Raw genomic sequence first — 27,628 nt, 5'->3', positions numbered from 1 at the left:
TTGCATTCCTCTGTCAATCCCAGAACTGCTCTTGCTTGAATGTTGTCTGTACAGTCTGTTCCTATAGTAAGCAAACTCTAAAGGCACAGAGTAACAAATCAGCCTTTCTTTTCCATCTGCTCTATTTTTTTGTCTGATGTGTCCCCCCAATCCAAATCTTTTCAGTACAGCAAAATTACAAAAACATCAGTATTTAAGATAGATGGGGACAGATATCATTTACAGTGTGGGCAAACAGTTAAGTCTTTATCTTCTGTAAAGAGAAAATGAAGTTTGGGGAGGATTTTCATAGGAACAATCTATTGCCTATTCCATTCTTGGAGGAAAATTGTTAGCAGACTAAATCAAGGGGCTTGTGATCTTCAGCCCACTCTTTTCCATCACCAATCCCAGAGCAGACACACCTATATACAAGTGCCTGGTAGAGAGATCAGCTGTGCAGTGCAAGAGGTTTGCTATATTTCCCAGATGCCCAGGGAGAACAGTACCAAGACTAAGACAGAATTTGAACTGTGCTGTAATACAGGAAACAACTGTTGGTTCAGTCCACATGACCTTTCAAGCCCTACCCCTTGGATAACAGGGAAAAAAAGATTTGTGTTTTTTTGGCAGGAACCACAAAATTCAGTACTCAGATTTAACTAAAGGGTAAGTTTTTATTTCCCATTAAGACATCTCAAAGACATAACTGAATGTTAAAAACCCACAGAGGGGCACATACAGCAAATGTGGTGAAGTACAATGTGAATAGCCCCAGGGGTTCAAATAAGGTAGGACCATTAGCAAACTGGAGGAAAAAAAATGAAAACTCTGCTGAAGATGTTGTACTTTCTTCTCCATTTACACTGAAAAACAAGTCAAATCCAACAAAATCCTTGTATCTCTAAAAAGACAGTCAGTCCTGGCTCATGAGTTTCTCAAGATGGCAACAGGATGACTATAATACAAAACGCTCACTACTACACTCTGTACACACCTGTTGTCCAAACCCTCCCCAAACCCACGTAGCGATGGAGCCCCCATTATTTGCTTGCTTGCTGGGCCTGCCTGCGGAGGAGGACATAGATCTTCTCCTTTATCCAGTCTTTGTTGTACGGTTGGTATGTCTGAGTATCAGCACGGTAACTGCAGAGGAAACAAGGAAAAAATGCCAGTCTGCTCTGTACTACATTTACCAGAACTGCACAGTTAACCGTCCTCAAGTGTATGAGGCAGAAAGTGGTGTACAGACGATACCAGAAATAGGTGGGAACTGCCACTTACCAAATGGATTTATCCTGCTGTCCAAAAAACAGTTGTCCAGAAAATCAGTCTGAGCCTGACACAAAACTAGATGCTCCAAGCACTACTGAGTGACTGGATCACAGTCTGTTCACATTTTAAATTCATGCATTTAATTACTTAAGGGAGACAACAAGTAGAGAATCTTGGTATTCTAGAGCTCAGCCTGCAGAATAGTTCCACCAGGAAACAGTCTAATATGCCTTAAGGAGTCAAATTTTCTTCAACATTACTTCAAGGATTTAAGTTTTCAAGTGTTCAACTTCTGTGTGGAATTTTTTTGAAAATTATTAAGATCAAGTTTTTCCAGGAGCAAAGGCAGACTCACAGATGGATGACAAAGGACTCTGCCAGTTGGCACTGAGGGCAAGCTTACATCTAACAAGGATACTTCATAAAAAGCAAACTGAAAACAAGAACCTACAGATGCATTTTCTTTGCTACTCAAGGATAATTGGTAAAAGCAGTTCACTAGCAAGGGGCAGAGAATTCAGTTACTCAGAGCATGCTGAATTAAAACAGAACGAGACTGAAAAATGAAAACAATCTGAGTGAAGTTCTGTGTAGGCTCATGTCCTCCTTTCTCTGTCAGGCATTAAAGCTGAATATTTTGTTCATGAGGATGGTACTTTCAGTGAATGGTTCAAGAACTACTGAGGTCCTCATCAGTCTTTAAATCTTAGTATACTTTTATTTCTGATCAGATAAAAAGAGTGAGATGGTCAGTGGTAGGAAGCTCAGTAAAAATCCCATATTAATTAATTCCAGAACAATTTATAGCTCTTACTTAAGGAAAAAAAACCTAAGATGTTGTTTCTAAGTCTTACTATTTAAACCCCAGCATGACTGGATCAAGGCCAAAGAGCTTCAGTATATGTTCATACAGCAGTAGTTCTAGTGCAATGTAAGAAATGCTTTTTTCAGGAAACGTTACTGATTTCTACCCTCCATCCCCAAATCCTTTCATAATGCTACACAGCAAGAGCAGATATCAAGTACTTCAGGAATTTCCACGAACACAAGACACACCTAGTGCTGTGTGCCATCTGGTGGAAAACTGTAAGCTGCAGCAGAATTTGGCACGACACTGATTTCAGAAGCCTAATTAAGAAAGGCACAAGATTATCTTAGAAAATAGGTGCTACCTCCTAAAACAAGAGGCTAGTTTCAGTCTGTTACATGAACTTTCATCTTGATCAAAACAAACTTTTGGCTGCAATGCACTTCTGTAGCCTTTTGCCCTACCACAAGTACTGTACTCAGCTGAAAAAAATTCTGTAACCATTCTGCTTCTTGAGGAACTGGACCAGCAGCACAAAGGCAAATTTAAACAGGTTCTAGTAGTAATAAAATGGTAGTAATAAAATAGCTGTATTGAACTGTTGGATTTCAGTCAGCTTCAATGTGAGTAAAATCCAAGTGGAACTGTTAGGTTCTAAACCTTCTTTAGAGGTACCTTGTATCTAATTGGACCTTACAGTTAATTAGATCTAATTACCTTGCAGTTAATTGGACTGGCCAACTTGCTAGGGCAGCTGCAATACTGCTGCACTACAGTTACTGCTAAAACCACATAAAACAGCATTCTGTTAAACTCACACAAAAAAGTTTAGAGAGAAGACTTCTGACTTTCCTAAGTCATTGAAACGGCCTTGTACAACTGAACTTACACAAGACAGCTGAGGTCTGCCAAGTCATCAATGAAGTCAAACAACTGGCTGATATCATATGTAATGGATGGACTGTTGGGATTCATTCTCTTCAGATGCTCCTCATACATTTTACAGACTCCTACAGAGAAACAAGATTAACAATGCAATATTAAAAAACTGTATTAGCTGAAACTTCTTCAGCTCTTAATCCACAAATAAAAGTTTAGAGATTACCACCATAAAAACAATCAAATTTTCTAGAGCTGAAGTTCTTTTGTTCCTAGCAATTTGCATTGAAACATAGTATCATAAAATCGGTAAGATGTATGGAAAGAGAAGTTTTCATCATCTAGGGGAAAAAGTTTTAGTTCTGTCAAATATGTAACTTTCCATGCAGTAAGCTCCAACAGACATCTGGAACTGCCTCTAGTAATTCTATGACAGCAATTAGAACATTTATTCCTACTGCACAAACACCTGAGAAACAGAAGAACTCATACAAGAGTCAAACAGGGTATTGAGGTAAGAGTGGCAGCACAAACCTGTACATACAGTTAAGGCACTTTTATTTATTGAAACTACTCCACTAGTAATTCAGATACCTTTGAGAAGAATGTAATATTAAAATGAGCACACAGACTTTACATGTTCTTTGCTGTATTTTTGTTCACCTCACAAAACCTCCTGCAGGATTAATGTTAAATGAACTACAGCTCTAATACTTCCTTCGTCTTTCCATGCTCATTATGTGTATCAAAGTTTCGCAGGATCTTTACTCTGGCACATGTGCCATGAGACTGCAAATTATATATCAATTGTACACAATCCTTTATTTAATATATTATTTCCAGTAGCAATCTTTGCCTTACATTGCAAAGAAAAGAATAGTGAGAATTAAGTGCTTATCCTGCAATGAAATGCATTGAAACAAGTCTGCTGCATGGGCCCAGAAAGAATATTGTCTACTCTCCCAAACTGAATGTGGTTTTATCTCTAGTTAAATCAAAACCAGACAATTAATAGAAAAAGGAAGTTTTAGAAACAAATAATAACTACTTTACAGGTTGTTAGAACATTGGTAAGCTAAAAGCAGGAGGGGTTTTTTTATGAATTACCTTTGAAAAACATGAAGAGCAACTTACTTTCTTATTAAGTTTGTGAATATGTCAAAAATAGAATTTTAACAACGATTTTTAACTCCCATGTCTGCATCCACCCACCTTCCATGCACTCATTCACTGATTCATAATCAGCATATGTTCTGCCTTCTGGCCTCTTGGTAGGCTGGACAAGTAGAATTGTGTGAGACTGGAAAACAAAACAAACACAAAAATACAGGTTACTTGCACACTTTGAATGATTTTTGTTTGAAAGAAGGAATAAAAAGAAGCATAACAGTAAAATATAAGACTAACAATCAAGGACAGACATTTTCCACACAGCATTTACTATTTATAATTTATAATAATGTTAATAAGTTTTGTTTCCAACAAGTCCTATCAATCCTTATGGAATTTTAAAATGTGTAAAATCACCAGTAAAGCAACTAAGTGTTGAAAAAAAATACCACAGAAATAGTTTTTATTTAGACAGACAAGCAAATCAATAAAGTCAATGTATAAGAGCTGTAGCATTAGTGCATTTACTTATTTTATTCCAAATGCAAGCTGTTAGTAAAATTTTCAATGCCCCAATTAAAGAGCGAAGAGGGAATCCAACTTAACCTGAAAGATTTTAACAGAAATGGCTATATTGAGTTATCCATTTCACTTCAAGGGAACACCAATGATAGAATAAATCTCCGCTTATCACTCAAGATTATTTCTTGCAAAACAGATGTACTGGTTTTTCACACTTCAATGAGTTTACTTAAACAGTAATTATGGCACAGAAAACTGTTCCAAATGTTGGAGTCCATAAGCTTGTTCATCCGCAGGGAAGGCTTAGATGATTGTACACTCTGTGGCTTCCATTATTTCCATAACATTTTTCACTTGGCTAGAACAAGTAATTTGAGCAAAGAAGCAAGATTTTTAAAGTGTACACAATCTGTGATCTAATTAACAGGTTGCATACCACAGAAAGTTTGCAAGCATGCTGCAAATGGCCGTTTCCAGTGCTGCTGACTGGATCCAACATTTTCAGTGCTAATATATGAGGTGAGCACACAACACAGAGGCAACTGCAGGGTAAGACATTATTTGGCTTAGATTAATCAGCAGCTGACAGAAAAATCCTGACCCATACTTTGGAAATCAATGAAGACTGCAGTTCAGTGCTCATGAAAGGCAGTGACAGAAAATAGAAATGGCAACGGTTAGGATTTACAGGGAAAAAAAAAAAATTATCCCATAACTGACAGTGTTCCCATCCTTGGAATGTAGTTTTCAGTTCTTTAAATTGTCTCAAGACATCAGTATCAGATTCTGAGAAGTTTAGGAAAATGTTACATAGAGAAAAAGAAGGAGATTTTCCTTAATCAGAAATGGAAAAAAGGGGAACTCTGAGCTGCACACTGTAACAACAAAAATCATACAAGGGAGAGTAGATCATTTAAATCCACTTTAATGTATGCCAGAAGATGACTGATTTGAAGGGAATTACCCAAGGGGAGCTGGTATCTGGCTGTTCCTAAGTGCATTGTACTTGAACAGGCATGTCTTAGCAGGGAGTCCAAATGACTGCCAAAGATTATCATAAAATAATTTTTCCAGCACTATCATTTTAATTAGATGGTCACTGAGGAGCGCTAAATGAATGCTTAAATTTGGAAATTATCCAAATAATCAGATTATAGAAAAATCAGTGAGCCAGACATGTAAGCCAATTCTTTCAGAACTTCATAGCACAAATCATTTGGGCTTCTGACTTTAAGCCATTTATCACTTCAGACACTATACAATATCCATGTCAGATACTGGCCCAGAAAAATATTAAAATTAATGCCACTGGATCACGTGTATTGTAGAATTAATGCTTTTCAAACATTTCTTTGGTAACTTGACATTATTTTACTTTAAAGGAAAATTTGATTTGATAAAATTGCTGGTCCTGTCCTACCACATAGGTACAAAAAAATGCCACATTCAGAAGCCTGGAGGAAGTCTCCTCCAACTATTATTACCTGCCCTGTATGCCTACATGACAAAACCAAAACAAGAGCCATAAAACGTTCTGCATTAGCACCAGGCTACCTAGAGAAGCCCAATATGGACCTTTTTTATTATTATGGTGCAGATATTGAATTTCTTTGCATTTGCCTTAAAAGCACGGTTGTACTGGCTGCTTTTAAGCAGGACACGGAATGAGACGTCACATGGTTTATAATATACCAATTTTGAACTTCTAGAGAGCACTTTAGAAATTGCTCCTGTTACTATACGCAGAACCCTGTAAAACTGGTTAAGGCAGTGCCAAGAACCAAACCAGCAGGACTTAAAAGCTATGCAACATCTGGCCAAAGAGGCTTCCATCAAATGTAGTGTATTTGACAATAAGGCGGGGAAGGAAAAAAAAAAAAAAAAAGCAAGAAAAAAAAGGAGCCGAAAAAAGAAAAGTGGAAGACAGACACATATTGTAAGGGTAAGATGTGCAGTGATGCAAACACCAGCCAGTAGCATACTGCACGCACCTAAATGCCAGGCTAAAAAAGTGGTCTAAGGACCACCTTTCACTTTGGCCAACAGGGATAGGGCTTGAGGCTGCTCATCATGGCCGAAACCAACCGCACTGGAGCAAGCACCAGGCAGATCTGAAACTTCGCTGCAGACCGACAAGCAGCTGTCCTCCCACCGCACGGCAACAACCTGCTTCAGCACATCTTAATTTATTAGATGAAAGCAACAAACCACAATGAGAGGGAGGCCTTTGAGCTTCAGCGTGCCATCCCCAGAGCCCACCAACGCAAGCTCCCGCCTTTCCCTCCTCCGAGCAGAGGGGAGGAGCAGGGAAAGCAGCATGGAAAGCGCAAATCAGCCATTTAAGGCCGGCTCGTTCGACGGGCGAGGCTCGCGGGAAAGCGCTGCGCTTCCAGCAGCGCCCCGAGACGGGGCCGAAGCCGCCGGGGCAGAGGGGCGAGAGAGTCCAGCGAGCCGCTCCCCGAGCGCCGCCGCCTTTGTGCCCCCGCCCCGTACGGCCCTGCCCCGCCAAAACGTGCTGCCGCCCGCCCGGGCCCGCACCACCGGCCGCGGCCTTCCCGCCCGCAGTGACCGGGGAACAGGGAGAGGAGGGCAAGGGAAGGCTGCCCTGGCGGGCGCGGTGTACGCAAAGCCCGGCCATCCCGTCCCGTTCTCACCATGGCGGCTCCGCTCCTTCAGCACCGGCGGGCAGAAGTGGCGCGCGGCGATCCCCCACAGGCCTCCGCGCCCGCCGGAAGCGCCGCCGCGCCAACGGCCGCCACCATAGAGCCGCTCGCGCCAGAGCGCCGCGCGCAGGCGCCCGCGGGGCCGGCGGCCAGGCTGGCGGGGGCGGGGCGCGGCCGCCGCCATCTTTGGTGAGGGAGTCGCTGGTGGCCCACGGCGGGCTGAGGTCCCGCCCGCCATCTTGGAGTCGGGCAGCGAGCGGGGCGGGGCGGGCGCGGCCCGTCCCGGAAGGGGAAGCGCTGAGGTGCCACTTGGCCGCCGGGGCAGCGGCCGTGGGTGCGGGGTGGCAGCGCTGGTCCCGCAGGGTTCCCTCGGCCCCGTCTGAGGCTGCCTCGCCGTGAGGAGCCGCCTGCATAGTCGCTGTTCCCCAGCCCTCTCTCCCGCCTCCCCTGGGAGCAGCGCGGTGCGGGTTAAAGTTCCCCCGCCTCAGGTGAGGGCCGGGCCCGCCAGCCGGTGGCCGAGCCGCTCCCGCCCCCTGGCCGCGCAGCCCCGGCTGGGGGCCGGGCCGGCCGCTGCCGCCGGGCGAGAGAGACATGGCTGAAAGCCTCTCCTGGGAGCTCGGCGTCTGCACGGGTTAAGGCGTGCGGTGCGGAGAGGTGGAAAAGTTGCTGTTGGATTTCACTTCAAAGGACCGGACAGAAAGCGGCGAAATGGATGACTTCCCCTCCATCTGCCTACTGTCCCTGGCCATGCTCGTCGCCTGCTATGTGGCAGGAATTATACCCTTGGCAGTTAATTTTTCCGAGGTAAGACAGCTCCGCCAAACTGCTCGTTGGCTGCTAAAGGAGAAACCAGAGAGATATTCCACTGGGAGTTGGTGCCGTCCCCTTGCAATACGGCAATACCGTTAAGGATGAAGCTTTATCTTTAAAATCTATGGATGCAATATTAATTTTCATTCAAAACTGTGTAAAAAGATGCTTGTTTCACAGCGACCAGTTAAACTTATCGGATTTGAGTCAGGTCTGTGCTACAGGTGAAGCGAAGTCTCAGCACGTAATGTAAGGATATGAATAAGCATGGTTATTCTTAGAAGCTTGTGTAAGAAATTGCTGAAGTCGGTGATTATCTCTTACGTGCCTGTGGGCTACTCAAGTTAAGGCTTTTAAAAGCAATTCCTGGAATATTCTTGGAAAAACTTTGATTCACAATTTTACTCACGGCTTGCACTGTTGAAAATTAAGCTGTAGCTTTTTGATTACTATAGAAATTCAAGTTAATGCCCCGTGTAACTCAAGGCATTCTTTTGGAAAAATATCTTGATGAAATAAGGTACTATTAAAGGAGACGGAGACTTTCATAGATTGGCTAAGTTCCCAGACAGTACAGGAGTTCCTGATTAGACATATTTGTGTGCTTCTAAGAAATATAAATTGCTGAGGCGATGAGTCTGAGTGCTGCTTGCACCTGTCCTTTGGTCCCATCATTACTAGGAGGCTTCGGGAGCAGTAGAATCCTGAGCAGCATGGAAGGAAAGACTGTTTGTTTTAGGAAAAGTACAGCTCAGCTAAATGAATTGAAACCTAACAGTGTATTTGGGCGTATTCACATAAATATCAGCAGAGTTCTGTTTTACTAGTGCTTCATGGGATGCTTTGGTGGACCTTACCTTATGTGTCTTCAGTGTTGTTGCTTCCACTGTCTTGCTCTTCAAAACTCACGTCTGCCCTGAAGCCCACTGAGGCTTTTCTTGCAGGTTGAGAGCACTGCCTTGTCTGCTAATAATGTCTCTTTTTAAATTTAATTTTACATTTCGTCATGTATGTGCTTAATAGTCACCTGTTAACTCTTATATTCAGTGATGTTTGAAGTTAAGATTCTTGATCTGTCTCTGTGTTTTCTTTGTGTAGTTGAATTAGTGGTCTCCTAAACCTTTCAGGCTTCTAGCACCTGCAAGAATACAGATCTGTTGTGGATCCAAAACTGCCTAAGCAGTAATCATGTACTTAATTAGCCTTTTGTGTGTGTGGTATTTTATCATCAGTATGCAATGCGCAGTCAAATTTATTGTGGTATCTTAAGCGCTCAGAAATTCTTGACTCGGTTTTACACTTGATTTAAATCTTAGATATTTTTAAGGGTTTTGCATACAGTGCTGGTTTAAAAGAGCGTAATATCTCTGCACATGAGGTACAAGTCCTAACTAATCCTGGAAGTATCTGATTGGAAGTTATAATTGTTTTGTTTAAAATTATTGCTTAGGATTCTGCAACAAAGACAATTTCAAACTGAAATGACTGGACAGTCCATTTTACAGTTTGCAAAAAGTTTTGCAGGTAGCCAAAGTGAGTAAAAATGCCTCTTCCCACTGGCCATTTGTAATGGTTCAATTGAAAACAAAAGTAAATGCTGTGCATAATATACCCCAGATGCTAGAGAACAAAATTAATCATTAGTGTTAATACATTCCTTCAGATTATTTTTTTTCCATGGAATTTATTATTTGTGTTCTGATCTCATACTGTGTTCTGTTGTTTCAATTAGATTAGGATATTCTTGAAAGTATAAAACTCTGGGAAGGCCAAGTATGACTAAACATGAATAAGGTACCAACTGAGAAGAGTTTTGCCATAGTTCTGTGTGCAGAGGTACTCTTTCACTTTAATCCTAATTTACAGGACTCTGTTGGTCTAATTTCGGGCTGGAAACAGCACTCTACCAGTTCTGAGGCTATCTCTTAAACTGTAGTCTAAATGGGACAAAAAAAAATTGTAGCAGTTTGAATGTTTTGGTGGTGTAACAGAGGCAGGAACAGGAGCCGCTTCCTCCTGAAAGTACGTGTGTGTTTTTGATAGGTCTGAGTAAGAGTTTCAATGTCATACAGACTTAAAAAATATTAAGCAGTGGAACAGTTTGCTAATTTGAGGAATTTGAGATTTTTCCCATGGAGTTTTATCACTGCTTACTGTGTTGCTCTTGTTTTTTACATGCAAATATGTTTACCAGAAATGGTTTGATTTCTTGGATAAAGCTGTATTCCTTTTGCCTATCTGTGTAGGCTGTTCTTATTAAATTTCTGTATTCACCACACATAACTGTTTTGTACTGAAGAGGAGACGGTGATTTACCTTGAAAGGATAACTTGTTAGTGTGTATTCTTCTCATTGCTCTTTAAAACTCACAGGTGCCCAAGTAAAGGAAAGCTATACTATGTATTTGCAGTTTTAATAAATCAGTATTACTTCTGACACTTTCCTCTGTGTTTATGTGCGCATGCATAAATACTATAGTGTTGCAGATAAAAACAATTGGTTTTTCCTTGTATGGTATTCTTGCAGAATTGCTTTATGAACAGCAGATGTTGAAAATTTATTTTCTCATATAGATTGCCACTGTATGACAATTTACCAAGTACAATTATTGTATATGCTAGTATACAGTGCATGTTTGTGGGAACTTGACACTTGTTTTCATCTCTTGCATATTGCTGTTTGAGTTTTCCCCAGTAATGCTGCAGTTTTTCCCTTTTGGTCACATTTGGCTTGCTTTCAGGAGCTGGTTGTGCATCTCCCTAGTGCCTCCTGCTTCTGTGCAAGTGTTGCAAGTGTTGGTGAGACTGAAAAATTTGTGTCCAAATTACAACACATGAAGGAGAATGGATGGCATAATAATGATAAGCAATAAGTGGTTTCCTGCTATTCAAATGTTGACCTCTGTCTCTAGGTCCTCAGTAGTTAAGATCAGTGTTTTGGTAACACTCATTGAACATGGAAGATGATGATGGTTCTGCCTCTAAATGCAGGCTGTACAATTATGTTAGGAGGATCTAAATTCCCATGGTTGCGACATGTTATGTGATAGGGGTTCTTACAGAAATTATGAGTAATGGCCTCTGCAAACTGTCATATTATGTAATTGGATTTTAGTACGTGGCTTTGACTTTAGCCTGTCATTGTAGTCACAAGGAAGTTAATTGGTGAATTTATTGGTGAAACAGAATGTAATTAGTGTGGGAGAAAGATACCTCTAAGCTTTCTGCCCCAAACTAGAATATAACTAGGGAGGTAACTCTAATAGTAGCAAGTACTGAAAAATTATATGTGATTTAAATTTTTGTTATAGAAACTCTTACAAAAATATGAATAAAACTATTATTCTTTTCTATAAAAACATTAGGTTTATTTATTGTTGTTAAGGTTTAACTGCAAATTTTCAATATTTATGTAACAAATAACCCCCTTCCCCAACCTCTGTTAATAAGGGAGAGTAAAGAAAGCATTTTCATTCTTAAAGATGATACTTTTGTACTTACTTGCAGGAGAGATTGAAGTTGGTGACTGTTCTGGGTGCTGGGCTGCTGTGTGGAACTGCCTTGGCTGTCATTGTGCCAGAAGGAGTACATGCACTTTATGAAGACATTTTGGAGGGTAAGAACCAAGCCCAGACAACCTCGTTCGAGAAAACTTAGATCATGGTGTGTTACCATATACTGAGGCTTCTTCTTAGGGTTTTTAACATGAGGTTGATGGAAGAGCAGCATGACACAAAGCTGGCATACCATAGGCATATTGCACATGGAGGGATATGATCAGACTGCAGATTGAGGACTCTTGCTGAGTTATCCGGTCATTTGTGGGTCTGGATACTGTACTGTTCATGGAATAACAGCCATTTATGGCAGGTCATGTGTAGTGTTTCTTACTCTAGGGAGAGCTTAACTTCCACTGGAACTTCAAAGGAAGTGTAAGAGTGCCTTTGGCAGAGAATGAAATTATGGAGTATTTGCTGCTTCTCTTTGTAGATTGCTTCTCATTAAAGCAATTGCAGGAGGTGTTTTACAAGTCTTTGTCCCTGCCCTAATGAGAATTTCCTCCAAAGCTGAAAAGCATCTTGGAATTAATATACTTAGCTGAAAATTATGGTTATGTAGGGCTAATTTACAGAGTAGCAGGCATTTCTTCCTGCATGGTGGTATACATTACACATCTAAGTCTCTGTGTTCAAGAATCCAGTTCTAGTCTGCTGTCACTGTCTTAACCACCTCATCATCTCTAATGAAGAGCTCAAAGTGAGCAGAGATTGTCTTGCAGGGATGTTTCTGTATAGCCAAAAGCCTTAACAGAGCTCAGTTTCAGGTTCTGACATTGTTTTAAATAGCCAGGGCTCATCACCTCTGTTTGGAGTGCCAGTTAAATTTTGCTTTTGCTTGGAGACTTGTGCTATTAGATGACCATTGCATGTATGAGATTTTTCCAGTATGCTAGAATGAAAACTTTGAAGGTAAATGGCAATGGTTTACTGATTGCAGGGGAAAGCACTATAAAGTTGAGGTTTTGGAGAACCTTGCAAGCATCTGGTGCTTGCTAATCTGGGATTGAGAGGTAACTGTAATCCTTTGCTTTTCCTGTACTCTACTGGGTTTTGTGTTTCTAAACTTTTAAATGTCATTTTAGTAATATGCTTTGATGTATACTGTTTTAGCTTCCACTAAATTTATGTTGTTCTGCTTAGATTTAGAATAAGTAGAAGATAATACATAAAATCATCCTTTATCAAGAAGTGAAAGAAGCTCTGATTATGCTTTTATACTGTACTATAATTTATGCACTCTGATGTCGGATGTCTCTAATGAGCTGTAGTTGTGGGTTTGCTCTCCATTCAATTTTAATTTTGAGTAGACCGATTTTCTCTTGTAATGGTACAGTTAGCAGTGAATACAATTGCTGTGAAAATTTGTGGGGTTTAATACTTTTTCACTAAATGGGGCACACAGTTCATGTGTGACTCGACTGTAGAGCTGTGTGAGCTATAACTTTGTTTAGTACATGGCAAAAAAAGACACTTCACAATACTGCAGTAGTAATAGCAGAATCATTTATCTAGGAAAAAAGAATTTGTCTGTGACTGGCTTCAGACTTAATGTCTTACAGTATTGTGTCTAACAACAGTCTATCTGAATTTTTTTTTATATTGCAAAGGGGCAGAATTAATGGGTATTATAGACTTAACTCCAAAAATTATTTGTAATATTTTTCTTAGAAAAGTAGGATGTTCAAAATTAAATTTAAGACTATGAGAACAGCTTCCTCTTTTTCAAGTTCACCTATTTACATAATTAAACCTAGAAAGGTGCAACTAAGGGAAATGTTGAGGTATATTCATGTAAGTGGAAAAACAAAAAGAGAAATCTTTCTTTTCCCTCTTTCAGGTGTAGCTTAACTCTGACTGGTTGCTTGCTAGTAAGCATTTTGGTGTTTTCCATTGATACAAAAGTAATTTACTATTACATCTGTATTTACTCACAGGCCATGGAATAAGTAACTGATTTTCAACCTTGTAGGCTGAGAGCAAATAGCATATCATGGCTTGGATTATTCTTTGATCATAAACCTGTGTATCTGTGTAGTGAAACCTTGGTTTGGGTACTATCAGCAAATAAAATTAATTTGCTGACTTCAGTCCTTTGTTTTAACTGCTGAAACTGTGTAACCGCTGTCAGAAAGACTGTCCTGAGTTACACAGTTTTATGTCTTGAAATGATCTGAAGCAAAGTCAGCCTCATAATACAGATGGCAAAAATCTTGTGTGGTCCAAAGTAATTTTATTGATCAATCTTGTTCAGCAAAGATATGTTTGAAATCTTTGCTACCAAGCTTATTCTGATGTGCTTTGACTGTAGTAATGACATTGTCATGTTTTGTACCGTGGGATGAACATATACTTGTCTCATCCAAGAGGATGTAAAAATATTCCAGCAATTTGATGACTTGCTGGAGTAAGTCAAGATCTTCTTACATGTTTTTAAAGCTTCTGAAGAGTAGTTGACATCCAAAAGACCTTCTAAAAATGGAAAAAACCATGGACAAGCTTTAATGGCTTGTGTAGGGAAAGGAAATCACATACCATTCATCCCCAGGGCTTGGACTGTGGCTTTTTGGGATGGTACTGACATTTGTAGGTCCATGTGCTTGACTTAACTATTATTGTAGTCTGTATCAATGGAGTGTATCAATACTAGCTTGTTTATATCTCAGCATCAGTTAATCTTCTTAAAGATGGCATTAAATATGTTAGTGGATGGAACCTATTTTGTCTCCTTATCCTGTATTTTCTCACTTGAGTGAAGATAATGAAGTAACTGCTTGACAGTATTTCTAAATATTGACAAAACTGGCAACTTCAGTTAAAAAAGGAATTATACAGCAATTTTTGTGAATTAATTTGTATTTAAAATGCAACCTGGCTTATAACATATTGATGCTTTCTTTGCTTTTCCATGCTGAAGATGTATGAGGAGAAACCAACCAGGCTTTGCTAAGAACATTGTCTAAGACCTTAAACAAGGACTTGTGTGTATTGTCCAGGAAAGTGTGAGGGAGGCTTTTGGCAGAGGAGGAGGGAAGTGACTATGTCATGTTTAGTCTCGTGTCTCCTGATGTGTTTGCCTGCGTGTCACAGGAAAGCATCACCCAGCCAGCGAGATGCAGCACGTGATGGAGTCTGAGAAGGTAGCGAAAATCCCAGCGGTACATGAGCATGGCCACGACCATTCCAGGTTACACGCCTACATTGGTGTGTCCCTTGTCCTCGGCTTTGTCTTCATGCTGTTGGTGGATCAGATAGGCAGCTCTCATGTGCACTCTACAGATGGTAAGTAAAGATTCATGTCAATTAGACTTGCTAATTAGTCTTAATTAACGAGTTGCAATTTGTATTTTTTTTTAATGCTACGAGGATTTAATTTGTCCAGTCATGTCCGGAGTTTCAGTAGGTACTTTAAAAACATAAACCAAGGTCCATGTGAAATGTTTGTGCTGGAAATCTATCTCAAAATTCACCATAACTTGAGAGCTTACCTCAGTAGCATGTATGAGCACGTGTGGTGTGGGGGTGAAGGGTGACTTGACACTTGAGGTATTGTCTGTTTTACAGTATCACCCATAGGGGATTTCTTTGGCTTTCCAAAATGCTTGAGGTTAGTCTTACATTGGTTTGTTTTTCCTACTTAATTGTCATATATGTAGGTAAAATTTGCAAAGAACGGCAAGTTACCGTAAGTAAGATGGCAGAAATGATTACATGTAAGCGCTGGTATTTTAACTGCATAGCTGGACCTCCCACACTAGTCTAGAGCCTCACATACTTCAGAATCCTTTTTGCTTTCTGTAAAGATTTGTCAGCTTCTTGCAAGACTCTAAAAATGCCTACAGTTTCCTTTGTTTCCTGCCTATGACTTCATGCTCAAAGTGTAGCTTGAAATGCATCAAAGGTGTTCTGTTGTTTGAAAAGGTATTTTATTGCCTTTGGCTGCTCATTTTCTCCCACACAATGTCCTCTGATGCTGGAATTTGGCCCTGAAAAAATAAGGAATTGATCTTAAAGGAAAAGTAAAACATACACAAAGGCAGGAGGAATATGTTTTGGCTGTATTCTTGTCAGTTCACATGCTTGTTTGTATGGGGTTGCTGTGGTGGGACAGATGAAAGGCCAGTGCATATGCTATGTCACCTGTGTACTCCTGAAAAAGTGCAAATGGAGCCACTGCCTTGGGTAGCTGATTCTCAGAGCTGTTCTAAAGTAACACTGGCAATGAGGATGTCAGGGAGATGCAGGTGAGCAGCTCCCGAAAGGATCCTTCGTTTGTACAGGTTATAATCCTTTTCTATGTCTCTGATCATAGCAAATACCAGGAGAAGACTGTGATTTGTGTTAGAGATACACACTAAAAAATAGAATATTAAGTAACATTTTATCTAGCCTCTGCCTCTACCTCTGTCATCTCCTGTCACAGAAGATGGAGTAGTGTTTTTGTAATGTTTTTAAAGCGACTGAAGAAAAACACTTTTGAACCAGTGTCTTGTAGTTTATTATTTACCAAGTGACTAGATGCTAATTTGTCTAAATTAGAAAAATTCAGTAGGCCAGGATAAAGGTATGAAGGCAAATGTGATTCTTTGTGTTTAGTAATGGTCAACTCAAAACAATTGTAAAGGAAACATTTATTGTATCTCCTCCTGTTTGACATGAGTATACCATTGCTGTCATGCAAGTGCAGCTTATGCAGTTAATTACATGGTTTCCCTTTCATTCAGAAGATCAAGCTGACCAAAGAGAATGCATTAGTTTAGACCTGACTCATTGGGAAACTACATGTGTGCCTGGGAATGAAGAGAGACTGAGGGGTTAGGGGGCCGGCAGAAGGAAAGGAAAGGACTGGAATTTCCATTTTGGCATCACTGCAGAGTTAGTGAAGCAGTATAGGTGTGCTTACAGTTGTTTTACAGACCACTGGGATAATTCAGTCACAGCTATTCAAACTGTCTGGAATTAAACAGTTGAATAATAAGATGTTTCTAGACTTCTGTGGGGCTTACCATCCTGCAGTGACTCTTTGTAACAGTTTTACCACTGATTGTGTAGTGGTGGATATTGATGCTGCCCTGTTGTGCTGCGTAATGAGCTAACCTGCAAATGTCAGGCAATTCTGGTCAAAACACTGGATATCAAACAGCCCTGGCTGCTTTTCTCCTTTGTGGTGTATAACATGAAAGGGAAATCTTTGCAACTGGTGCTGTGACAAGTAGACTTTATTGTTTGCTAGGAACTGCCAGGGAATCACTGCAACAAAAACTGACCCAGACTGTCACCTGAAGGAAGCTATGAACATTGAGCTGTGTGGGGAAAAAACATCCTGACTCTCAAAGTGGCTCTGGATTCTTGGGATCAAAAAATAGCTTTTCTTTTTCTTGGCGGCACAGACCTTTAACATTTAATTTTAGGAGGTTAAGAAAAACATCTGCTTCTGCCTATGAGAGAGATCCTTCAAATTGCAAAGAATCTTCTATGAGTCTGTCACTTGTTTGTTGGCAGAACTTTTGGTTATTTGAAGGTGTTAAGTGTCAAACTATTTTACAGTAAATCTAATGCAGAAATACAGAAGCTGGTATGTGGGGCAGTGTTTTGAATACAACTGCCTAAACAGCTGGAGGAGATATGTACAGTGATACTTAGAATTTTTTTCCAGCATAATTTATTCATTTGATCTCTTTATCATAACTTTTCTCATGACTGTTTCAGATCCAGAAGCTGCAAGATCAGGCAACTCCAAAATCACTACAACACTGGGACTGGTAGTCCATGCTGCAGGTAATGTGGGACCTGTTATTAGTGCTTGACAAGTATATGCATTGCTGTATGGGTCATCTTTAGGTGTGATGGAGACATTTGGGTTTTGCTTTTGGAGGTGGCTTTTTATTAAAAAAAAAGAAAAAGGCAGGGAGATCTAAGGATCTTTTCTGGAATTAACTGAGAGCTGAAATGGTTCATGGAGTTTTATTTGGGTACAGAATTTTCTCTTTTACGCTTTATTTTTTTGTTTCTCTCATCTGAAAGGTTGTGTGATGCTCACTCTGCTTCTGCAATTCCTTTGCTGGCTCCTTTAGCTGCTGAATTTCAATACACGCTAACACATTTGATAAATTGTATGAAACACCTTTGGGTTTGCTTGTTGGTTGATGGGTTTTTTGAAAAAATACTAATTTAAAAGAATAGTACCTTGTAGGGAAAGAAAAGGTGGAGCACAAAGACTTAACTGAAACACATTTAGGCTGACTTGCAAGGACTGACTGTTACATGTGTGTCAGTCAAGCCATGTTCACATTGTGATTATTCACTGTATATGTGTAGTATAAATACATTGCTTTTTCATGTTTTGCTGAAGGTTGTTGTCTAGATAAGTCAGAAGATGTTCAAAAAGATACTTCTTCACTAAACAAAGTGTTTTTATATTAAGGAATAGTATAGTATCCATTTTTTATTTCTTTTAGACGGTATATTTTAAGTGATAAAAAATATTCACAACAGTATTTATATTTCAAAAATCATTTAAAGGGTAATAATTAAAATTCTTGCAATGCTTAGTATCTAAAACAGATTTTTTAATTTAGAGTGGAAGTCTCTTCTAGAACAGAAGACTAAAACAACTAAACTTGTTACTTGTTCTCATTTGAAGGGGTATATCAATATGGAGTAGATTCCTGTTACGGTTTTTATGGTCTGGGGATATATGAGACAGCTCTTGTTGAGGGTTTTCTGATATTCTGAAATGTTACGGCTTAACAAACAAAGGCAAATGTTGGGTTGCTATTGTTAATGCCAATTTTCAGTAATAGAGCTTCTTAAATCAACATGTTTTCTACTGTCAGCCTTTGAAGGGGTGGGGAAGCTCATGTAGAAGAATAATCCATGAATCTGCACTCCTTTTTCAGCTGATGGTGTTGCATTGGGTGCAGCAGCTTCTACTTCTCAGACTAGTGTCCAGTTGATAGTGTTTGTTGCGATTATGTTGCACAAGGTGAGTTATCGTCAAAAAATTTATTGTTCTTCAGAAGACTAACACTCACAGCAATTGCTAAATATCTACAGTTTCATTAGTGATGTCATACAGAAGTGTTTAATGCCATTGAAATGAAGAGGTCAGTACAGTGTCAAGGACCAAAAAAACACAGGTGTGAGGTATGACAGAAGAGCACATGATTGATGCTGAGTCTGAGAGGGGTGCAAGTGAGAGAGAATTCTGACAGCCTACTGCCTACCTTAGTTGAAGAGGTGGGAAAAGTCTCACAAAAGTAGAGAGAGAACAGTAGCTCCTGAAGAAATGTGTCCGCTTCACACTGACTTCTTCTGAAGCTAGTGTGGCAGTGTTTATTTAACAAACAAAAAAGCCCCTAGGTTATTACTGCTGTAAGGGACATATTCAGAGAGGTTCTAAAAGGTGAGGCACAGGAGTTACATGCTAGTGCATTCAAGGAGGAAAACCAGTTTTATGTGCTGATTACAATAGTCTTGTTTCTGTGATGTTCATCAGAAAATAGAGAGGATATTTGTAGTGAAGGGTTTTAGTGTTTAAAGAGTTAGTCTTTTGAAACCACGGAATATCAGAGTACTAAATTACAGCTTCTGGTTACCTCTGTTGTAGTAGCTTCAACATCACTCATACACCATTTTTGAAGGTAAACAAATGTTTTGCTGGTGGTAACAAGCAAACAGTGGCTCTTGAATATGGGAGATCTTTGCTGAATACTTCTGTGAATGTGAACCTGTTGGCTATAAGTATACCTGTGAAGATGAAATTTGCCTTATGGTAGAATGTGGATGGATTTCTGTGGTTAGTCATAAATTCACCAGAAACTGTACATAATTACATGTTCAAAATGTTAGAAATGCATATCTAGTATGTCTTTCCTTCTATGCATACAAGTAATTGTGGTTTACATAACTTTCTTTGAGGGTGGCAATGCCACTGTCTCATCTTGGAGCTTAACTTATAGCTATTGCTAGGTGAAACTTGCTTTTGTTATTCTTAATGTTCTTAACTGGCTTCTGTAATGTTGCAATTTTAGAAGAGGAAAATTTCTCCTATGAATATTTGGTATTAACAGAGAAACTTATTTCTTCCTTTGGTGTCTTTTTTCTGTTCTTCTGATCCTGACTGATTCTTTTGTCTAGCTCATCTTTTTTCACTCATGATTTCCTTCTTTGTTTAAAAAAAAATATATTCTTTTATAAAAATGCTTTAGGTATTTTAGTTTTATGTCTTACCTCAGAAATGTCAGGGTGGGTTGCTATTGTCTTTATACAAGCAAAAATACAGTAAATTCTCTGAGTAGTGGGACATCTATGCCTTTTAGATAAGGAACTGGATGCCAGCTGACAGAGAAGGAAGTATTTGCTTCCTGGTGAGAACAGGAATGAACTAATCAAAAAAGCTCTTTAGTCTTAGCATGGAGGCTGACTGTTACCCGTCTTCGGGCAATTGTTTCCTTCCCCATGTTAATTGTAGAATTTTTCTACTGCAGATGAGGAAACCGTCTAAGGATGTGTGATTGTAACAGGATGAAAAAAGAAATTACCTAAGTTGATGGAATCTTAGGGATTATATAGTCAGAATGAATATTTTAGTATTTATAATGACTACACAAGTATGTGTTTTTTGATAGCCAGAACATGAGTTTCCGTTAGGTTTGGTTATTAAGGTGGGGCAGTCTGCACAATGCTCTTGATTTGGGTTAGCTGCAGCATGCTAGTGCCTGCCCTGAATGTCTTCCAGATCAGCCCATGTCAATGTAGTAAGTCATATTTAAACCTTTTCTCATTTTTCAGGGGATTTTAGAAGGTATTGTATTAGCAGTGAATGTTGTATTTTTGCAGGCACCAGCTGCCTTTGGCCTGGTTTCCTTCCTGATGCACGCTGGGCTAGAACGGAATCGAATCAGAAAACACTTGCTGGTCTTTGCGTTAGCAGCACCTGTTATGTCGATGGTGACATACCTAGGGCTAAGCAAGGTAGGTCCATGGTTCTGTTCTGCCCGAAAATCTAGCTTAGTGATGAAGTTTGGGGAAAGGATTATGGTAGGAGTTTCATATTATGTAATTCCAAACTGCTTGAAAAATTCAGCAAAATGAAGATAAAGAAAAGTTGATGAAAAGGTAGCAATATGAATGCACAAAACAAATAATAATCCATGCATTTCCATCAGAATCAGTGACATAACTCCTTTATAGAGTTTGGTATAGTTTTTTTTTAAAGTCTGATTTCTGTCTTTTATCCTTTCTGCTGTTCCCAGCTGAAAAAAAATTTATGCATATAGCAGGTTTTATGTGATGCCTATTTAAATAAGTAATTTTCAGCATTGTTGCGTGCATTCTTCTTTTAATATGCGGGCAGGAAATAATCTCCTCTAGCTTCCCCTGCCATCCCAGAAGTGGTCCTCTTTATTCAAAGTCTGTGTCAGAAGTTGAGTCCTCAGCTAGAACAGTCTTTTTGCCTTACTCTGAAAAGCATCATTGTGTCTTGGATCTGTACAAAAAATGGCCTGTGAAATGGGACACTGTACATGAGTTTATCTCTGTCCAAATTAAGTGTTTCTGCTTCTCATAGAGTATCCTGGGATGCTTCTGTATTTCTCAGCTGTTTTGTGTCCTGCTGGTGACATGCTGTGGTGACACATGGTAAAGGATATAATGTGATCTCACAAAACTCAAGGCATGAGAGGAAAGATTAAATAAATAATCTGGGCTAATCCTTTACTTGCTGGATAAGATTTATATTTGACATTACAGTACAAAAGACAGCTGAAAGAAAGGTTGGGTCTATAAATAGAAAAGAGAATTCTCTTTGAGCACTCTTTTGAAATGTCCTCATCAAGGTTTGGGTTTACATTTTGCCCTTCAGAAAGAACAGAGAATTGATAAGGCATCAGGGCTGTCACAGTGGTTTTGTAGTTGCAGGTGATATATCTTTCTCTATAGAAAAATGACCTGAGAGTAAACACAAAGAACTAAGATTACACCTGAGTTGGAGGGCATTGAAGAAACATTTGAATCTGATATGAGTGGGTTTGCATTTCATTGCATTTACTGATCCTATTATGAAGTTGAAGAGCTGCTCAGTTTTGATGCAGAAGATGCATTTCTTCATGTAGTTTGCCTGGAAATGCTGGAAAAGTTTTGGGTGTTTACTTCTACATATGTGCAAATGAAATATTTAATGAATGATATTTTGGGACTTGGTTCTGAAGAGCAGTCATTTTAAGAGCAGATATTTAAAGGCTAACATCTTATTTGAACCCCTTGTTTAGAAAAAGGGAGGAAAAAAGTCAATCTTGATCATCCTCCCTAAAATTTCTGGCTTTGCAATATGAATTTTATTTTTTTTCAAAACCTGTTTGGTATGTGGGCTGTGAGCTGATCAAACAAGATGCTTCAGCAGACTGTAACTTTTTTTCCTTTTCTGAGTGTTCTTTTGTAAAGGTTTTTTTCTTTAAGTCCAAAGTTGGAGGGGTGTCTTTTTGCTCCCCCAAAACTTCAGGCTGTCAGTTACTATATGTAAGGTGCAAGACAAAAAAATCACACTAAACCATTGTCATTGTGTGTGTAGGCTTGATAGAAATCCTACTGTGCCTGGATACCGAGATATTTTTTTTTATTACTGCTTGTAGAACTTCTGCTTATTCTCACTTTTTTTGCTCTTTGTTTTTCAGAGCAGCAAAGAAGCCCTTTCAGAAGTCAATGCCACTGGAGTTGCTATGCTGTTTTCTGCTGGGACTTTCCTTTATGTTGCCACAGTTCATGTTCTCCCAGAAGTAGGAGGAATTGCTCATAGCCACAAACCTGAATCAACTGGAGGAAAAGGACTCAGTCGTCTGGAGGTGGCAGCCCTAGTACTAGGATGCCTTATTCCTCTAGTTTTGTCCATTGGACACCATCACTAAATGCTCAAATTTCACTGTTCTCCTCCTCAATAAGACATGAGCAGTAAATGTCTGCTGCTCCCTTTATCATTCTTTTACCCATCATTCATCCCATCCACTTTAATGGAGTTCAGAGGGAATCTTGATTGCAAAATAAGGAATACTGGTAAAGTTTTTAGTGTAGCAAAATGTACTTTGGCAGCCGGACACAAATTCTGTGTAACTTCCTTTTCTGAAGACATTTGCTATTTTAATTGTTACTTCTGGCCCTATTCTCAGGGAAGATGGAACTTGAAGTTTAAGAAAGGTGAGCAGGGAAGAACATAGCGACTCATCACGAAATTGCAATCACCAAAGTATCCTGCAGTTCAGCTTTCACAGCTGAGAGCAAAACCCAAGGATGGCTGCGTTGTGAGAGATTGAAGTCTCACTAATGAAGAAGGGGGCTCTCCCCCATCGGTTCTACGTTGTCCTGGCAGTGCGACTGGCCCTTGCGATGCTTGTCACTCATTGTATGGCAGAAACACTGGGAACTCTGCATAACGCTGCTGTTGTCACAGAAGTGTCACTTGATAGGAAAGAAATTATGTAGACAATGTGTAGGATTAGAGGAAGAAATCAGCTGGTTAAGACAGTGCAAATTAGTTTTGCAGTGTATTCCATCATTTAAGACAAAGGATAGAAGCAAGGAGAATAGTGTTTTGATTGTTTATTCAATTGTTAATAAATTCTAAAAAGGCACTCTTTCTTGGGAGAGTCTTCTGCCAAGTCAGTCAAGTGTTAAGCACCAAAAATGTCAGAAGGAATTACATATTGGCTACTGTGACACATTACTGCTTCTATTGAGAGATACCCATAGTGCCCTTTGAAAGAGAGCTGTTCTGGGCTCTGAGGAGTAGAAATCTGATGGACACAGCTGTTGAGGGACCAGAGAACTTTACTAGCTCATGTTCAAAAAAATGAACTTCTGAAATCAGTGGGGGGCTGTGTGGGTTTTTCACTAAATAAAGGTATTACAGCTAACAAAACAAGATGTTTAGTTAAATGTTTATGCTGCAGATAGAATACAAAGTGTTTCTAAAGCAGTTCTGAACAAAAAAATACTCAAACCCACAAGCAAAAAACCAAACTGGTGGGTTCCCAGTGGACCTGTTAGACATTTTGCTTTTCCTTTGGGAATTTTTTATTTGCCTCTTACTGATAAGCATTAGTTTTGGTGAATCTACTGGAAGACTTTCTGCCAATTGCTGATGTCTCTCACTGAAGAGGAGTGGTAAAAAGATCCCTCCATTTTCAAGGCACAGCTTTGTCTTACCAGTCACCATTTCCCTTATGCAAAACATGTTATACTCTAATGTGCATTGAAAAGTCGAATGTTGACATGCACAGAATCAGCATAAAATTCTTTCTTTAGGGGAAAACTTTTTAAGTCTTTAAACTTTTAAGCTACTTTGTCTGCACTTTTTGAAGATAACGTTGCCAAATATATTTTTCTTTTTTTCTCTTTGTTTTTTAATGAATTTTGAAGAAATATCATCTTAACTGAAGTGCTTCTTGTTTCCGTATGAATGAGTGCGACTGTTTGTCATGCCATTTATTACTTAAACTGCAGAGCCCATTGTGCCTCATAACTTCTTCACATTTTTGTTATTGTCCTGTTTGTCTGTTAGTTCAGAGAGTAATGGGTATGGCCTGGCTCTTGAACTAGTGCTGGCTTCTCTGTTGGCCCTATAACAATACTGATGTGTCCCAGGATTGAACCTAGTATTGATTCCCAAGAGTGCTTGTGTTTTACTATGTAAGATCAATGCAAAATTATTAGAAGTCATATTTTCCCATAACACAGTATTTTCAGATAGAATTAGTGCTGCAGGCCTAAACAAGCTTTTTTTTTTATGTTAGACCTTCAATGGTGTGTTCTGAAAAGCCACTGCAAAATTAGTGAAGTGGGTGGGATCCTCTTCTGTGTGTTTCCCTGTGTTTTTTTTTGTCTGTTTGTTTTGGTTTTGGATTTTTACAACATACATAATGGAACTGGTAAGTTACTGGTTTAAAAAGTTCAGCAGGACAGGTTCCTAACACATGCAAATTATACACAGGGATATTTACTCCAGATTTCCCCCTAATTACTTTCTTCCTTGATAATCTCACTATTTTACTATGTTTAATCTTTCCACATAACCATTTCCAAAAGCTGGAGGGTTTGCAAGAGCAGGATACAGCTTAGTGCAGCACTAGGCGTTTGCATTTCGTAAAGCAGTAAGTTTTTATTTTTTAACCTCTGTCCTGTCACTTGCATGTGCACCCCACCCTTCAGCCTCCCTTTGTGTATAACAGAGGTAAGGTCCCTTTCATGCCTTTTGTTCCCGGCTGAAGCATGTGGAAGTACCTTGTTACATGGATCGGTGTGTATTGGTGAGGATGTGGCAGCCAGACTTTTCACTGCTGACATAACCTGTGGCAGATTAATCACAGGTGCCACTGCTGAGAGACCTTGTCACCTTTCTATTTTCCCGTTTCTGGAACATAGAAACATATTTTCTATGTTTCTGGGGCAGCCATCAGAAATAGTAATACTCAGATTAATGATTTGTGAAGTGTAGAGGCCAAGTTATAGCAGCAGGTGAGGGAACTTGAATGAAAACATTGGCAACTTAAAATTGGCACAAAAGTTCTAAAAAAGTACTTTTTATTTTGGCATTTGGTTAAGTGACAGAAGACTTCAGTGATTTTTATTTTTTCTTCTACCGATTTAGAAGTAGCAACAGCATGTTGTTTTGGCTGCCTGTAATCTCTGTTGAATTATTTTCAATTCTGTAACTGAAACTGCAGTGGCTAAAGAAGCTTTTGGTTATGTTGATATGGAGAATGTAAAATTTTATATTATCAAACCAATTTACAAATTTTTTTAGTACCAAACGGAGGATTATTTTCTTGAAGCAGAATATATTAATGATTTAAATTAAATGGTCCATTTTATTATAGCCCTTTCTTTCTACCTATCCCCATCTGTCACAGTAAATCCAAGCATTGTGTGTAGTCAGGGCCATCTGGTATCATTTTCTACTCCTCAGGAGACCTTGGTGCAAACAGATTCCTCTTACTCTCTCTGTAATAGCCTCTCTGCCTGTTTTTTCTTCTGTAAGGTAGGTGGCAGTAGGTCTAGCAGGTAAATGCTTAAACCAAGTGCCAGCCATGTCCCACTTTGCTTCTGTAAGTCCCTCTAGGAAATCCATAATCTTCTCATCACCTGTTTCTTTTCAGTTAATGATTTCCTAATGGGCAATGGGAATTGGGCTAAAGCTGTTTCTGTTGATCCTCATGTCTTCAGGTACTTTCCCTACTGTTCTAATGCTTTTGTTGTTCCTTATATAAAGAAGGGAAATAATTCTTTTTCAGCACTCAATGACAGGCAGAATCTGCGCTGACATTAACTTAAGAATGGATGGCAGAGCTTCACACCAAGACAGGATTTTTTGATTGTTTTAGCTTGTCAGATGACTGGGTGTTAAACACAGAAACCCACTGTTGACTCCAGACAGCTATTTCCAGGTGGATTATTTCAAAAGTTAATCTTACCCAAGAGACCCAGGAAAACCACTGTGTTTATTTGGGAATTAGCTCAGAGCCTTCAAGGAGCTTTTGGCAGTAGCAGGTGTGTCCATGTGGTAATAGCTGATTGCAGAAAAAGAGAGATGATGTGGAATAAATGCTCCTGCTGCTCCTTTTCTGTTCTGTGCTGGCACTTGGGAAAAAGGGAAGGAAAGTGTACTTGTATTCTTTTGAGGCTGGGAGGAGGAGAAGTGATTGCAGTATGGTGGGAAAGTTTGTGATGAATACCAGATTCTTTATCACAAATTTCAGATTCCTGTTCACATCAAACTTCTTTTAAAAACCTTTTTTTTTCTTTACTGTTCTCATATCTCTTAGCAGCCTTGGCTTTCCAGGGAAAAATGTTGTGTGATCATTGCTGTTTACTTGACTCCATGTATGGAATTGTAATTTTAATGTCTTTTTTCCAAACCATTTGTACACAAAATCATTCCATGAATGGCTGCCTTATAATTTTTCCACTTTAATTGTGAATGGTTAAAATAATATTGCCGTTTTCAATTTGTTTTATTATATTAAATTTTTACTAGGTGCAGTGCTTCGGCGTTGGCTTGTCTTTTACTGCATGGGGTTTTGTGATAGCTCTGATGGAAAGAAATTATGGTCTCAAATGGGTTGCAAGCATTGCAGACTGTTTTATTTTTGTGGGAATGTGTTTGCTGCTTTTCTTTATGATGTCTGAGCACCTCTTGCAAAGCTGGAATGTGAAACTCCTTGTTGGGAGGCAGTGTAGCAGGTATGACTCTGAATTTGCTCAGAGGTATTAATGCAGAGGTGATGTGACAGCTCTGCTGGAGCGGGGCTTTTGGCAACTTGTGTCTCACAGAGTGTTTAGAAGTTGGTATTGCCCTGAAGCTATCTCCTCCTGCACCCCCCAGGAAATCTCTGCAGCTTACAAGGCTGAGACCTCTTTGGAGGGCAACGAGGAGATGATGGACTTAAGATTGCTCCAGGCCACTGTTAAAAGGCTTGAGAACCATTTGGAGCTAAGGGAAATGATATTTTTTCCATTCTATGCTCTCAATCTTGTCAGTCCCAAACCAAAAATGCAAACACTTAAGTCTGGCTCCATCCCTTTGCACCCTTCTCTCAAGTACTAGTATGCATTATGAGATTCCTCTTTGATCGAGCTGCTGAGTTGACATAGTGTATAGATGTTCTCCATACTTCCCAAGAAGGAATGGGGTCTACACCTGCATTTTCAGTAAAAAGAAAGGGGAATGGTGCTGTTGCAGCATGAGTGATGTATGCATTTGCAAACTTCATGCATCCATTTAAGAGATAGCACTTGATGGAGGTGATTCATAAGCAATTAATGTAAAAAAAAAGATCTATGTTTTTCTGCTGCACTTGCTGTCTACAGATTTATCTAAGATCCTGTCACACAGTGTTTTAGCTCTTTCACTCCAGCAATAAGCAATCCTCTCAGCTGGGTTCTTGCTTTTGATTTTTCTGTTAGCTCACAGGACTTGTGTCATTAAGAAAGTGTAATCTCTTTATACTGGCTTAAGCACAAGAGAATATGATTAAT

General features: G+C 39.4%; 2 protein-coding genes across 2 annotated transcripts; one reads left to right on the top strand and one right to left on the bottom strand.

Annotated features, from left to right (window-relative positions):
* Positions 1-636: 636 nt before the first annotated feature.
* Positions 637-7,366, bottom strand: ERH (ERH mRNA splicing and mitosis factor). The gene is made up of 4 exons (XM_058837839.1): positions 7,228-7,366; positions 4,154-4,241; positions 2,952-3,072; positions 637-1,125 (listed from the first exon to the last, which is right to left on the bottom strand). The coding sequence occupies exons 1-4, from the start codon at positions 7,228-7,230 to the stop codon at positions 1,023-1,025; spliced, it is 315 nt and encodes a 104-aa protein (XP_058693822.1). The 5' UTR covers positions 7,231-7,366; the 3' UTR covers positions 637-1,022.
* Positions 7,367-7,549: 183 nt separating this feature from the next.
* SLC39A9 (solute carrier family 39 member 9) lies at positions 7,550-26,636 on the top strand. The gene is made up of 7 exons (XM_058837826.1): positions 7,550-8,040; positions 11,553-11,661; positions 14,693-14,884; positions 17,312-17,380; positions 18,502-18,587; positions 20,444-20,578; positions 22,276-26,636. Exons 1-7 carry the CDS (start codon positions 7,945-7,947, stop codon positions 22,504-22,506), a joined length of 918 nt encoding a protein of 305 aa, XP_058693809.1. The 5' UTR covers positions 7,550-7,944; the 3' UTR covers positions 22,507-26,636.
* Positions 26,637-27,628: the final 992 nt, after the last annotated feature.

The sequence above is a fragment of the Poecile atricapillus genome, chromosome 1 (assembly GCF_030490865.1).
Source record: "Poecile atricapillus isolate bPoeAtr1 chromosome 1, bPoeAtr1.hap1, whole genome shotgun sequence".
Taxonomy (NCBI): domain Eukaryota; kingdom Metazoa; phylum Chordata; class Aves; order Passeriformes; family Paridae; genus Poecile; species Poecile atricapillus.
Note: the sequence above shows the minus strand (reverse complement) of the source record. Positions and strands in the feature narration are given on the sequence as shown.

What these genes read in the sequence shown, in the direction of transcription:
- ERH (XM_058837839.1), bottom strand. An exon ending in AGTGAATGAGTGCATGGAAG is followed by an intron (nt 3,073 to 4,153) that starts GTGGGTGGATGC and finishes GTTTCTCTGTAG; the next exon opens with GAGTCTGTAAAATGTATGAG. An exon ending in GCAGACCTCAGCTGTCTTGT is followed by an intron (nt 1,126 to 2,951) that starts GTAAGTTCAGTT and finishes TTTCCTCTGCAG; the next exon opens with TTACCGTGCTGATACTCAGA.
- SLC39A9 (XM_058837826.1), top strand. Translation starts at nt 7,945, where the DNA reads ATGGATGACTTCCCCTCCATCTGCCTACTGTCCCTGGCCATGCTCGTC. An exon ending in TTATGAAGACATTTTGGAGG is followed by an intron (nt 11,662 to 14,692) that starts GTAAGAACCAAG and finishes TGCGTGTCACAG; the next exon opens with GAAAGCATCACCCAGCCAGC. An exon ending in TCATGTGCACTCTACAGATG is followed by an intron (nt 14,885 to 17,311) that starts GTAAGTAAAGAT and finishes TGACTGTTTCAG; the next exon opens with ATCCAGAAGCTGCAAGATCA.